General features: G+C 44.1%; 1 protein-coding gene across 3 annotated transcripts; it reads right to left on the reverse strand.

The window, feature by feature from the left end:
• Positions 1-452: 452 nt before the first annotated feature.
• cav4a (caveolin 4a) lies at positions 453-14,938 on the reverse strand. Of its 3 annotated transcripts, XR_014569631.1 has the most exons (4): positions 14,551-14,938; positions 2,358-2,545; positions 772-1,149; positions 453-700 (listed from the first exon to the last, which is right to left on the reverse strand). XR_014569631.1 is itself a non-coding variant. In XM_083770952.1 (3 exons), the coding sequence occupies exons 1-3, from the start codon at positions 14,791-14,793 to the stop codon at positions 999-1,001; spliced, it is 582 nt and encodes a 193-aa protein (XP_083627078.1). In that variant the 5' UTR covers positions 14,794-14,938; the 3' UTR covers positions 453-998. The 3 variants fall into 3 exon arrangements, 2 of the variants coding, with proteins under 2 accessions (XP_083627078.1, XP_083627079.1); XM_083770952.1 differs by having other exon boundaries at positions 453-1,149; XM_083770953.1 differs by lacking the exon at positions 14,551-14,938 and adding an exon at positions 3,212-3,552 and having other exon boundaries at positions 453-1,149.
• Positions 14,939-15,792: the final 854 nt, after the last annotated feature.

The raw sequence follows: 15,792 nt of genomic DNA on the forward strand, positions 1-15,792 counted from the left end.
GAAGGCCGGGCACTGCGTGACATGAAGGAGAGAACACGCCCCCCCCGGTGCCCCCAGCATCCCCAGCTGGAATATCACACTGATCTGTGTGAACATGGAAAGGCCCACAGACTGATCTTCGTTGGGTGTGATGATTGGTTAAATGGTAAATGGTGCATTTATATAGCGCCTTTATCCAAGGCGCTTTACAGAGATTGTGCATTACATTCACCCATTCACACACACATTCATACACCGATGGCAGCGGAAACCATGCAAGGCACCAACTAGCACATCGGGAGCAATTAGGGGTTCAGTGTCTTTGCTCAAGGACACTTCGACAGTAACTCTGGGGGAGCCCGGGTTCGAACTGGCAACCTTACGGTTACCATCCAGGCACTCTACCGCTGAGCCACCGCCGCCAGTACCATATATTTTTACCATAATGGAAGTATGTGTAGGTATCATAGACGTGTAATCTTTATTTTACCAGAATAATCACATCGATGGTTTGGCCAAGACAAGACAAGGCCTAAAGCAGTATAAAAACAACAGACAAGAACAACACCATAACAGAAAATAATAAAAATTGAACATCAATAACCCATTCTGACCTGAGGTCAGATTCTAAAAATGTCTGTTTGAAAATGACAGTTTTCTGAAAAAGCTATGTTTCTATGTCGGTGGTTCTTCGATTTTTCAAAAATAGCAGACCTACAAGCTCGTAGCGCGCCACTCGGTGGCGCGCTATGAGCTTGTAGATCTGCTATTTTTAAATAGCTAAAGCATAACGTAATGCTAACACAAAATGGGTTCCCGTTCAGAATGGGATAAACAACAATGATGAAACATAATTCAACCCAAATCTCAGTCCATGATAGGCAGCAGTGTACTCTGGGTGTACGTTGGCTCATGGGAACCAGTGACGCAGGCCATATTATCCCAACCGTCATATACAGTATGAGTCCCTCAAACCGTCATATACAGTATGAGTCCCTCATGTGTGGAAAATAAAGGTGTCATTCTCTAGCCAGGTGAACGCTGAAACCGCCGCAGCACCTGCTAGCACTGGTGAAGAAGGGCTGCACGATAACGCCCATAACAATGCTCCAGAGACTCTGTAACCAGCGGGTTCCCACCAGGAGGCACTGGACACATGGGCTGAACAACCTGGAAACATTCAGAGGAAAAGCATTGGCTTATGTAACGTTGAAACTAGGGCTGTCAATCGATTAACCCATTCTGACCTGAGATCAGATTCATACGAGGTTTCCACTGGACACACACTGATTCGATTTTTCAAAAATAGCAGACCTATACAAGCACATATCGCGCCACTCGGTGGCGCGATATGTGCTTGTAGATCTGCTATTTTTCAATAGCTAAAGCATAACATGATGCTAACACCAAAATGGGTGCCCGGTCAGAATGGGTTAAAATATTTAATCTGATTAATCGCATGATTGTCCATAGTTAACTGTGATTAATCGCAAATTAATCGCATATTTTCTATCCGTTCTAAATATACCTTAAATCAGTGGTTTTCAAGATTTTTCATATCAAGGCCCATTATTTATTCTGCATTTGAGCCACGGAACCACCATCTGATGACATTTAGCCTTCCAGACCCAAACTAAAGAACTGTATATATTGATGTTGGCCAATGGTACCATTACGAGAGATAACAGGCCATGTTGATCAAAATAACATGTTTTCTAATTGTGTAGACTTAAATTAACTTAAGTAATGCAGCTGTTTAACAATTATTCAACTCTTCAGTGTAAAATTGCCATGCGTCTCTCAACCATTCTGTCAAACTTCACAGTGCGTTAATCGCGCATCAAAAGAAATAGTGCCGTTAAAAGGATTGTGAGTTAACTAGTTAATAGTGCGTTAACTTTAACAGCCCTATAGTTGAAACATTGTAGAAAGTATTTGATGAACTCATGTATGCTTATAGTGTAGGGTGGGTGTGGGTGATTTAACCCATTCTGACCGGGCACCCATTTTGGTGTCGGCATCATGTCATGCTTTAGCTATTGAAAAATAGCAGATCTACAAGCTCATATCGCGCCACCGAGTGGCGCGATACGAGCTTGTAGGTCTGCTATTTTTGAAAAATCGAAGAACGACTGACATTTTTTAGAATCTGATCTCAGGTCAGAATGGGTTCATCAGACCAGTGTGTGTCCAGTGGAAACCTCGTATGAATCTGATCTCAGGTCAGAATGGGTCTAAGTAAAAAAATAAAAGGACTCTGAGCTATAGGTGTGACTTATACAAATGGGATCAATTAAATAAATGCCTGTCTGTCTATTTTCATTCAATGCATGAAACCATGGAGCGGCGACACATGAATTAAGCCTCCAAAAACGCACCAAATGTGGAGGCAGCTGAGAATGCCAAACAGGAGGCCAGAGAAGATGGACGTGGGAACGGCCAGCAGCACCGTTACTATCCGGTAGATCCAAACCCGGGACACCTCAAACAGAGCGTTGCTCCAGAACCACAGCCTGTCCGCGCTGCGCACCGACACCGGCTCTGCTATCACATCCTCAAAGGTCACCTGCATGGAGGCCGGAGAGAGAGAGAGACATGCAACGCGTTAGTGTTTGTTCAGCAGCAGAGGGGTCTCCCCGTCTCTCTCCAGCTCTTCAGTAAAACAGAAAATGCATTTTCAATCAGAATAATGGGCAGAAATGGACAGTTTCATTATTAACCCATTCTGACCTGAGATCAGATTCTAAAAGTGTCTTTGATTTTTCAAAAATAGCAGACCTACTACAAGCTCGTATCGCGCCACTCGGTGGCGCGATATGAGCTTGTAGATCTGCTATTTTTCAATAGCTAAAGCATAACATGATGCCAACACCAAAATGGGTGCCCGTTCAGAATGGGTTAACCTGAAAAATAAGGTATTTCTTTTCATAACGCCTAATAGGCCTATACTGCGTTCTCAACCTTACATTATATCCAGGACATCAGATAGGCCTTTTGTCTCTGGCTTAACCACTTGCATTATTATATTTTCATAGCATACTGTTTTTGAAAAATGTTCACATTTTTAAATAGTAGCAAAAATGGTTAAACTATTTGTTAGCCTCTACAGCATATTATAGGGATGGTTGGTGCATATCACTGGGCTTTTGCCTGATCAGATATATAGTTTATAGTTTTAAATCCATACCAAGCGCATGTCGTCCCAGACCACGGACGGCCCAAATCCAAATACCTTGAGGATGTCATTGATTCCACGGGGATCTCTGTTATTGAGCAGCGGCTTGGTGTCGCTGATCTCCACCAACGTAGACGTGTGGATGTTCTCGTCTTCGTCCTGGACAGGAGAGGCCTTCCACAGCGCCACAGGCTCCTCCTGCTCGTCAGAGTCTTCCTCCAGCTCATCCGAGTCGTCCCCCAGGTCGATCTCCACTTCCTCCGAATCGTCCCCTTTCATCATGGTGTCGGCCATTCAAAACATGAGCCGGGGGAAAAGCCAAACAACGAGCGGGCCACTGCGTCTCACTCCGGTTCATGTGCTGCAGTGTGAAGCTCATGCTCAGAGCGAGCCGTGGGCTGGGCAGCCCCCCCTCTAGCTGGCATAGCAGAGGGGTTTATATCGGGCCTGGATGGGCTGGGCAGCCCCCCCTCTAGCTGGCATAGCAGAGGGGTTTATATCGGGCCTGGATGGCATTTGCAGATGGTCTTTCTCTTGCATGTGTGGATATAAATACCAGGGAGCTTCTCTGTGGACACCGATACTCTGTTGGGAACGCAGACACAACACAACACAGCACAGCACAGCACAGCACAGCACAGCACAGCACAGCACAGCACAGCACAACGCAGCGCAACGCAACGCAACGCACAGCGCAGCGCAGCGCAGCGCAGCGCAGCGCAGCGCAGCGCAGCGCAACGCAACGCAACGCAACGCAACGCAACGCACAGCACAGCACAGCACAGCACAGCACAGCACAGCACAGCACAGCACAACACAGCACAACACAACACAACACAACACAACACAACACAACACAACACAACACAACACAACACAACACAACACAACACAACACACAACACAACACAACACAACACAACACAACACAGCACAACACAACACAACACAACACAACACAACACAACACAACACAACGACACACTTTTGCTCTTCACATCTACCAGACACAGCTTGAGGACAATGATATGAGGACCGACTGTACATACATGATGCAGCACATCATTTATGAATAAATAAATGAAATACATAACCTAACAGTATATCAGAAGACTGTGAACAGGTATATGATTCCATAATAGAGGCTCCATGAATCCCAAGTCTTACATACCGTAGGCCTACTGCATTACTGCTTGTTTTTTTAATGTCGTTGCCTTGCTTTTCTTTTATTCTCCATTGTTCTGTAAAGCACTTTGAGCTGCATTTGATGTCATGAAAGGTGCTATACAAATAAAGTTTTATTATTATTATTTTTACATAGGCAGAGTGGCCAACCACTTGTTATATCCTTTTGGACCACTGACCAAGTGTTTGACTGTACCGTTTACATTTCTGCCAATAAAGTATTCAATCAATCAATCAATCAATTAATCAATCAAATGATCTCTCTGTATCTGTATTCAGCTGGACAGAAATGTTGCTGACCTCAGCTCACAAAATGGGTCAAGAGATTAATTATAGCTCAATACTGCCCCTGTCTGGACTAGGGAGAACATTACGTCCCTTTTAACAACCAGTGCTCACAGAACTCCTCCTTTATGACAAAGTTAGTGAGTGAGTGAGTGAGTGAGTGAGTGAGTGAGTGAGTGAGTGAGTGAGTGAGTGAGTGAGTGAGTGAGTGAGTGAGTTAGTTAGTTAGTTAGTTAGTTAGTTAGTTAGTTAGTTAGTTAGTTAGTTAGTTAGTTAGTTAGTTAGTTAGTTAGTTAGTGAGTTAGTGAGTAAGTGAGTTAGTTAGTTAGTTAGTTAGTTAGTTAGTTAGTGAGTGAGTGAGTGAGTGAGTGAGTGAGTGAGTGAGTGAGTGAGTGAGTGAGTGAGTGAGTGAGTTAGTTAGTTAGTTAGTTAGTTAGTTAGTTAGTTAGTTAGTTAGTTAGTTAGTTAGTTAGTTAGTTAGTTAGTTAGTTAGTTAGTGAGTTAGTGAGTAAGTGAGTTAGTTAGTTAGTTAGTTAGTTAGTTAGTTAGTTAGTGAGTGAGTTAGTGAGTTAGTTAGTTATTTAGTTAGTTTTCTCTGTCATGATTTAAGCATGCAGTTGAACATACAGAATAAACATGTAACAACATTACAATTGAGCAAAAACGTATGGTCTGAAGCTAAGTCTATTATGCCCACCTTATTAATATTTAAATTGATTGTCACATAGCAAAATGGAAACAAAAGCAAAATGAAAAACAAAATGAAAATAAAACAGAATGAAAATAAACATATTGGGCTTCATCAATCAGACAGACAAAAGCAGAACTAGAACAATTAGTATACCTTATACTAATTGTACTATTATACATATAGCCTATTTGTATTTGTTTCATGTTTTATAATAGCTACTACCCATTACTACCATTTAGTAATAATAATAGTGTATTTATAATAACTTTCATCACTGTTTTATAGTATATTAAAGGTATATTCAGTGATTTCACTCAATTCAAATACCACTTATTATTTTTGTTTTGTTGTGATAATCCTCCCTACTATAGAGTGTGCTGACCATATAAGGAGTTCCTCCCTGTCCCCCAGTTAACCCCTGGGGGTCAAAAAACCTTAGGTTTCGTTTTTGACTCTCTATCCTGATTGGACGAAAGGCTGGGTCCCACAGCCAAAAACGAAACCTAAGGTTTTTTGAGTGAAATCACTGAATATACCTTTAAGTGTATGTACAGTTAAGATGGTTGCACACTGCACATGTTTTTCAGAGCTAAAAATCCGAGAAACGAGTCCAGTGTGCAGGGACCTTTACTACGCCCTAACTGACAGACAGACTCCATATGGTGACCGTAACTGTCTATCAAAACCAAACTCTAATTGTTTGAAACAGTTATATGAGAGAGTCATATAGGTATTTGATAAACAAAAACACATAGATACGTACCATGTCCTTTTAAAGGTTTTATGACATTCATTTTCATATATTTTTCTTTTTTCTTTTAGGTTTTATGACCTCAATTACACCCAAAAAACCTGAACTTTGAACATTCAGTGGATTATCTGTGGTCTGAAGTTTTCTTTGGGGTTTTTTGGGCCTTTTGAGCTACAATGAAAACAGGCAACACAGTGAAACAGTGACATCTGCTGGCAAATCCCATTGACATAGATGGGATTTGCAGTAAGTGATGTTACTTACTGCCGGCAAATCAGAGCACCTGTTTGAGCCAGAAAACCACCAGATCACAGAAAGTCTACTGAATGTTAAAAGGTCATGTTTTTTGGGTGCAATTGAGATTAGAAAACCTACAAGAAAACAAGAACAATTCCAAAACCTTTTTTTTAATGTCACAATCCCTTTAAAACTTTGATAACTGGAAGCTTTTTACCCGAATTGTTGGAAAAAGTTCTATAAGAGAGTCATATAGGTATTTGATAAACACAACCACATAGATACGTACCATGTCCTTTTTAAACTTTGATAACTGGAAGCTTTTTAAACAAGCAATTTATAAAGTGGAAGCCTGACACTGCAGTCTAGAGACACAGCCTTTGTGTTTTGGTCTTTTTTCTCTGCTGTTTGTACCCCGTCCCCCTCCAACGTTACTGTAAGAGTAAGTCCCCCTCAACCATTACTATACAAACTGCCCCACTGTCTCTGATAAGTCCCCCTCAACCATTACTATACAAACTGCCTTACTGTCTCTGATAAGTCCCCCTCAACCATTACTATACAAACTGCCCCACTGTCACTGATAAGTCCCCCTCAACCATTACCATACAAACTGCCTCACTGTCTCTGATAAGTCCCCCTCAACCATTACTATACAAACTGCCTCACTGTCACTGATAAGTCCCCCTCAACCATTACTATACAAACTGCCCCACTGTCTCTGATAAGTCCCCCTCAACCATTACTATACAAACTGCCCCACTGTCTCTGATAAGTCCCCCTCAACCATTACTATACAAACTGCCTCACTGTCACTGATAAGTCCCCCTCAACCATTACTATACAAACTGCCTCACTGTCTCTGATAAGTCCCCCTCAACCATTACTATACAAACTGCCTCACTGTCTCTGATAAGTCCCCCTCAACCATTACTATACAAACTGCCCCACTGTCTCTGATAAGTCCCCCTCAACCATTACTATACAAACTGCCCCACTGTCTCTGATAAGTCCCCCTCAACCATTACTATACAAACTGCCCCACTGTCTCTGATAAGTCCCCCTCAACCATTACTATACAAACTGCCTCACTGTCACTGATAAGTCCCCCTCAACCATTACTATACAAACTGCCTCACTGTCTCTGATAAGTCCCCCTCAACCATTACTATACAAACTGCCTCACTGTCTCTGATAAGTCCCCCTCAACCATTACTATACAAACTGCCTCACTGTCACTGATAAGTCCCCCTCAACCATTACTATACAAACTGCCTCACTGTCACTGATAAGTCCCCCTCAACCATTACTATACAAACTGCCTCACTGTCTCTGATAAGTCCCCCTCAACCATTACTATACAAACTGCCCCACTGTCTCTGATAAGTCCCCCTCAACCATTACTATACAAACTGCCCCACTGTCTCTGATAAGTCCCCCTCAACCATTACTATACAAACTGCCTCACTGTCTCTGATAAGTCCCCCTCAACCATTACTATACAAACTGCCCTACTGTCTCTGATAAGTCCCCCTCAACCATTACTATACAAACTGCCCCACTGTCTCTGATAAGTCCCCCTCAACCATTACTATACAAACTGCCTTAATGTCTCTGATAAGTCCCCCTCAACCATTACTATACAAACTGCCTCACTGTCTCTGATAAGTCCCCCTCAACCATTACTATACAAACTGCCCTACTGTCGCTGATAAGTCCCCCTCAACCATTACTATACAAACTGCCTTAATGTCTCTGATAAGTCCCCCTCAACCATTACTATACAAACTGCCTCACTGTCTCTGATAAGTCCCCCTCAACCATTACTATACAAACTGCCTCACTGTCTCTGATAAGTCCCCCTCAACCATTACTATACAAACTGCCTTAATGTCTCTGATAAGTCCCCCTCAACCATTACTATACAAACTGCCCCACTGTCTCTGATAAGTCCCCCTCAACCATTACTATACAAACTGCCTTAATGTCTCTGATAAGTCCCCCTCAACCATTACTATACAAACTGCCTCACTGTCTCTGATAAGTCCCCCTCAACCATTACTATACAAACTGCCTCACTGTCACTGATAAGTCCCCCTCAACCATTACTATACAAACTGCCCTACTGTCTCTGATAAGTCCCCCTCAACCATTACTATACAAACTGCCTTAATGTCTCTGATAAGTCCCCCTCAACCATTACTATACAAACTGCCTCACTGTCACTGATAAGTCCCCCTCAACCATTACTATACAAACTGCCTCACTGTCTCTGATAAGTCCCCCTCAACCATTACTATACAAACTGCCTCACTGTCACTGATAAGTCCCCCTCAACCATTACTATACAAACTGCCTCACTGTCTCTGATAAGTCCCCCTCAACCATTACTATACAAACTGCCCTACTGTCTCTGATAAGTCCCCCTCAACCATTACTATACAAACTGCCTCACTGTCTCTGATAAGTCCCCCTCAACCATTACTATACAAACTGCCTCACTGTCTCTGATAAGTCCCCCTCAACCATTACTATACAAACTGCCTCACTGTCTCTGATAAGTCCCCCTCAACCATTACTATACAAACTGCCCCACTGTCTCTGATAAGTCCCCCTCAACCATTACTATACAAACTGCCCCACTGTCTCTGATAAGTCCCCCTCAACCATTACTATACAAACTGCCTCACTGTCTCTGATAAGTCCCCCTCAACCATTACTATACAAACTGCCTCACTGTCTCTGATAAGTCCCCCTCAACCATTACTATACAAACTGCCCTACTGTCTCTGATAAGTCCCCCTCAACCATTACTGTACAAACTGCCCCACTGTCTCTGATAAGTCCCCCTCAACCATTACTATACAAACTGCCCCACTGTCTCTGATAAGTCCCCCTCAACCATTACTATACAAACTGCCTCACTGTCACTGATAAGTCCCCCTCAACCATTACTATACAAACTGCCTCACTGTCTCTGATAAGTCCCCCTCAACCATTACTATACAAACTGCCTCACTGTCTCTGATAAGTCCCCCTCAACCATTACTATACAAACTGCCTTAATGTCTCTGATAAGTCCCCCTCAACCATTACTATACAAACTGCCCCACTGTCTCTGATAAGTCCCCCTCAACCATTACTATACAAACTGCCCTACTGTCTCTGATAAGTCCCCCTCAACCATTACTATACAAACTGCCTTAATGTCTCTGATAAGTCCCCCTCAACCATTACTATACAAACTGCCTCACTGTCTCTGATAAGTCCCCCTCAACCATTACTATACAAACTGCCTCACTGTCTCTGATAAGTCCCCCTCAACCATTACTATACAAACTGCCTCACTGTCTCTGATAAGTCCCCCTCAACCATTACTATACAAACTGCCTCACTGTCACTGATAAGTCCCCCTCAACCATTACTGTACAAACTGCCTCACTGTCTCTGATAAGTCCCCCTCAACCATTACTATACAAACTGCCCCACTGTCTCTGATAAGTCCCCCTCAACCATTACTATACAAACTGCCTCACTGTCTCTGATAAGTCCCCCTCAACCATTACTATACAAACTGCCTCACTGTCTCTGATAAGTCCCCCTCAACCATTACTATACAAACTGCCCCACTGTCTCTGATAAGTCCCCCTCAACCATTACTATACAAACTGCCCCACTGTCTCTGATAAGTCCCCCTCAACCATTACTATACAAACTGCCCCACTGTCTCTGATAAGTCCCCCTCAACCATTACTATACAAACTGCCTTAATGTCTCTGATAAGTCCCCCTCAACCATTACTATACAAACTGCCTCACTGTCTCTGATAAGTCCCCCTCAACCATTACTATACAAACTGCCTCACTGTCTCTGATAAGTCCCCCTCAACCATTACTATACAAACTGCCCCACTGTCTCTGATAAGTCCCCCTCAACCATTACTATACAAACTGCCTCACTGTCTCTGATAAGTCCCCCTCAACCATTACTATACAAACTGCCCCACTGTCTCTGATAAGTCCCCCTCAACCATTACTATACAAACTGCCCCACTGTCTCTGATAAGTCCCCCTCAACCATTACTATACAAACTGCCTCACTGTCTCTGATAAGTCCCCCTCAACCATTACTATACAAACTGCCCCACTGTCTCTGATAAGTCCCCCTCAACCATTACTATACAAACTGCCCCACTGTCTCTGATAAGTCCCCCTCAACCATTACTATACAAACTGCCTCACTGTCTCTGATAAGTCCCCCTCAACCATTACTATACAAACTGCCTCACTGTCTCTGATAAGTCCCCCTCAACCATTACTATACAAACTGCCCCACTGTCTCTGATAAGTCCCCCTCAACCATTACTATACAAACTGCCTCACTGTCTCTGATAAGTCCCCCTCAACCATTACTATACAAACTGCCCCACTGTCTCTGATAAGTCCCCCTCAACCATTACTATACAAACTGCCCCACTGTCTCTGATAAGTCCCCCTCAACCATTACTATACAAACTGCCCCACTGTCTCTGATAAGTCCCCCTCAACCATTACTATACAAACTGCCCCACTGTCTCTGATAAGTCCCCCTCAACCATTACTATACAAACTGCCTTAATGTCTCTGATAAGTCCCCCTCAACCATTACTATACAAACTGCCTCACTGTCTCTGATAAGTCCCCCTCAACCATTACTATACAAACTGCCTTACTGTCTCTGATAAGTCCCCCTCAACCATTACTATACAAACTGCCTCACTGTCACTGATAAGTCCCCCTCAACCATTACCATACAAACTGCCTCACTGTCTCTGATAAGTCCCCCTCAACCATTACTATACAAACTGCCTCACTGTCACTGATAAGTCCCCCTCAACCATTACTATACAAACTGCCCTACTGTCTCTGATAAGTCCCCCTCAACCATTACTATACAAACTGCCCCACTGTCTCTGATAAGTCCCCCTCAACCATTACTATACAAACTGCCTCACTGTCTCTGATAAGTCCCCCTCAACCATTACTATACAAACTGCCCCACTGTCTCTGATAAGTCCCCCTCAACCATTACTATACAAACTGCCTCACTGTCACTGATAAGTCCCCCTCAACCATTACTATACAAACTGCCTCACTGTCTCTGATAAGTCCCCCTCAACCCTTACTATACAAACTGCCTCACTGTCTCTGATAAGTCCCCCTCAACCATTACTATACAAACTGCCTTACTGTCTCTGATAAGTCCCCCTCAACCATTACTATACAAACTGCCTCACTGTCTCTGATAAGTCCCCCTCAACCATTACTATACAAACTGCCTCACTGTCTCTGATAAGTCCCCCTCAACCATTACTATACAAACTGCCTTACTGTCTCTGATAAGTCCCCCTCAACCATTACTATACAAACTGCCCCACTGTCTCTGATAAGTCCCCCTCAACCATTACTATACAAACTGCCTCACTGTCTCTGATAAGTCCCCCTCAACCATTACTATACAAACTGCCTCACTGTCTCTGATAAGTCCCCCTCAACCATTACTATACAAACTGCCTCACTGTCTCTGATAAGTCCCCCTCAACCATTACTATACAAACTGCCCCACTGTCTCTGATAAGTCCCCCTCAACCATTACTATACAAACTGCCTCACTGTCACTGATAAGTCCCCCTCAACCATTACTATACAAACTGCCTCACTGTCACTGATAAGTCCCCCTCAACCATTACTATACAAACTGCCTTACTGTCTCTGATAAGTCCCCCTCAACCATTACTATACAAACTGCCTCACTGTCTCTGATAAGTCCCCCTCAACCATTACTATACAAACTGCCTCACTGTCTCTGATAAGTCCCCCTCAACCATTACTATACAAACTGCCTCACTGTCACTGATAAGTCCCCCTCAACCATTACTATACAAACTGCCCCACTGTCACTGATAAGTCCCCCTCAACCATTACTATACAAACTGCCTCACTGTCTCTGATAAGTCCCCCTCAACCATTACTATACAAACTGCCCCACTGTCACTGATAAGTCCCCCTCAACCATTACTATACAAACTGCCCCACTGTCACTGATAAGTCCCCCTCAACCATTACTATACAAACTGCCCCACTGTCTCTGATAAGTCCCCCTCAACCATTACTATACAAACTGCCTCACTGTCACTGATAAGTCCCCCTCAACCATTACTATACAAACTGCCTCACTGTCTCTGATAAGTCCCCCTCAACCATTACTATACAAACTGCCTCACTGTCTCTGATAAGTCCCCCTCAACCATTACTATACAAACTGCCTCACTGTCTCTGATAAGTCCCCCTCAACCATTACTATACAAACTGCCTCACTGTCTCTGATAAGTCCCCCTCAACCCTTACTATACAAACTGCCTCACTGTCTCTGATAAGTCCCCCTCAACCATTACTATACAAACTGCCCCACTGTCTCTGATAAGTCCCCCTCAACCATTACTATACAAACTGCCCCACTGTCTCTGATAAGTCCCCCTCAACCATTACTATACAAACTGCCCCACTGTCTCTGATAAGTCCCCCTCAACCATTACTATACAAACTGCCCCACTGTCACTGATAAGTCCCCCTCAACCATTACTATACAAACTGCCTTACTGTCTCTGATAAGTCCCCCTCAACCATTACTATACAAACTGCCCCACTGTCACTGATAAGTCCCCCTCAACCATTACTATACAAACTGCCTCACTGTCTCTGATAAGTCCCCCTCAACCATTACTATACAAACTGCCTCACTGTCTCTGATAAGTCCCCCTCAACCATTACTATACAAACTGCCTCACTGTCTCTGATAAGTCCCCCTCAACCATTACTATACAAACTGCCCCACTGTCTCTGATAAGTCCCCCTCAACCATTACTATACAAACTGCCTCACTGTCACTGATAAGTCCCCCTCAACCATTACTATACAAACTGCCCCACTGTCTCTGATAAGTCCCCCTCAACCATTACTATACAAACTGCCCCACTGTCTCTGATAAGTCCCCCTCAACCATTACTATACAAACTGCCCTACTGTCTCTGATAAGTCCCCCTCAACCATTACTATACAAACTGCCTCACTGTCTCTGATAAGTCCCCCTCAACCATTACTATACAAACTGCCTCACTGTCTCTGATAAGTCCCCCTCAACCATTACTATACAAACTGCCTCACTGTCTCTGATAAGTCCCCCTCAACCATTACTATACAAACTGCCCCACTGTCTCTGATAAGTCCCCCTCAACCATTACTATACAAACTGCCTCACTGTCACTGATAAGTCCCCCTCAACCATTACTATACAAACTGCCCCACTGTCTCTGATAAGTCCCCCTCAACCATTACTATACAAACTGCCCCACTGTCTCTGATAAGTCCCCCTCAACCATTACTATACAAACTGCCCTACTGTCTCTGATAAGTCCCCCTCAACCATTACTATACAAACTGCCTCACTGTCACTGATAAGTCCCCCTCAACCATTACTATACAAACTGCCCCACTGTCTCTGATAAGTCCCCCTCAACCATTACTATACAAACTGCCTCACTGTCACTGATAAGTCCCCCTCAACCATTACTATACAAACTGCCTCACTGTCTCTGATAAGTCCCCCTCAACCATTACTATACAAACTGCCTCACTGTCTCTGATAAGTCCCCCTCAACCATTACTATACAAACTGCCCTACTGTCTCTGATAAGTCCCCCTCAACCATTACTATACAAACTGCCTCACTGTCTCTGATAAGTCCCCCTCAACCATTACTATACAAACTGCCCTACTGTCTCTGATAAGTCCCCCTCAACCATTACTATACAAACTGCCTCACTGTCTCTGATAAGTCCCCCTCAACCATTACTATACAAACTGCCCCACTGTCTCTGATAAGTCCCCCTCAACCATTACTATACAAACTGCCCTACTGTCTCTGATAAGTCCCCCTCAACCATTACTATACAAACTGCCTCACTGTCTCTGATAAGTCCCCCTCAACCATTACTATACAAACTGCCTCACTGTCTCTGATAAAAATCGAAGAACGACTGACATTTTTTAAATCTGATCTCAGGTCAGAATGGGTTAAACTATTTGTCAGCCTCTACAGCATATTATAGGGATGGTTGGTGCTTTTGCCTGATCAGATATATAGTTTATTGTTTTAAATCCATACCAAGCACATGTCATCCCAGACCACGGACGGCCCAGATCAGAATACCTTGAGGATGTCGTTGATTCCACGGGGATCTCTGTTATTGAGCAGCGGCTTGGTGTCGCTGATCTCCACCAACGTAGACGTGTGGATGTTCTCGTCTTCGTCCTGGACAGGAGAGGCCTTCCACAGCGCCACAGGCTCCTCCTGCCCGTCAGAGTCTTCCTCCAGCTCATCCGAGTCCGAGTCGTCCCCCAGGTCGATCTCCACTTCCTCCGAGTCGTCCCCTTTCCTCACGGTGTCGGCCATTCAAAACGTGAGCCGGGGGAAAAGCCAAACAACGAGCGGGCCACTGCGTCTCACTCCGGTTCATGTGCTGTAGTGTGAAGCTCACTGCGTCTCACTCCGGTTCATGTGCTGCAGTGTGAAGCTCATGCTCAGAGCGAGCCGTGGGCTGGGCAGCCCCCTCTAGCTGGCATAGCAGAGGGGCACCGCACCGCACCGCACCGCACCGCACCGCACCGCACCGCACAGCACAGCACAGCACAGCACAGCACAGCACAACAACACAACACAACACAACACAACGAATACAAGACTACTCGCCCCGTTTCTGTTTTCCTCCCAGAATGTTCCCCAGTGAGGGGTTAATGGGAGAGGCTGGACAGCAGACGGCTGGACTTTGAATTTCTCTAACTATAAACTTTCATGACAGCAGACAGCCTAAGTACAAATATAATTTATGAAAAGCTACTACAGTGAAGTCTGTTCACAGAAGTTGTTGTAGGATATGTGGGGATTATCTGACGAGGTACCATTTGAGGGGGCAAAACCTTACATTATACTAAATAATACTAAATTGTTTATAGGGTCAATATAAGTCAAATAATATAGCCTTTCCACAGGAATATCTTTTTATATTCCAAAAAGAATACAGTCAATAGCATATTACAAAGTTATCCCCCTCACTGGGGAAAATTCCGGGAGGAAAGACGGGCACGCACCGGGTCGAGTCTTCTTGTTACCAACACAACACAACACAACACAACACAACACAACACAACGCAACGCAACGCACGGCACGGCACGGCACGGCACGACACGGCACGACACGACACGACACGACACGACACACAACACAGCACAGCACAGCACAGCACAGCACAGCACAGCACACAACACAACACAACACAACACAACACAACACAACACAACACAACACAACGACACACAGCACAACACAACACAACACAGCACAGCACAGCACAGCACAGCACAGCACACAACACAACACAACACAACACAACA

Source organism: Protomyctophum parallelum (genome assembly GCF_964188405.1).
Source record: "Protomyctophum parallelum genome assembly, chromosome: 8".
In the NCBI taxonomy this organism is placed as follows: Eukaryota; Metazoa; Chordata; class Actinopteri; order Myctophiformes; family Myctophidae; genus Protomyctophum; species Protomyctophum parallelum.

What these genes read in the sequence shown, in the direction of transcription:
- cav4a (XM_083770952.1), bottom strand. Translation starts at nt 14,793, where the DNA reads ATGGCCGACACCGTGAGGAAAGGGGACGACTCGGAGGAAGTGGAGATC. An exon ending in GAATCAACGACATCCTCAAG is followed by an intron (nt 2,546 to 14,550) that starts GTATTCTGATCT and finishes GCCTCCATGCAG; the next exon opens with GTGACCTTTGAGGATGTGAT. An exon ending in CTCAGCTGCCTCCACATTTG is followed by an intron (nt 1,150 to 2,357) that starts GTGCGTTTTTGG and finishes GAATGTTTCCAG; the next exon opens with GTTGTTCAGCCCATGTGTCC.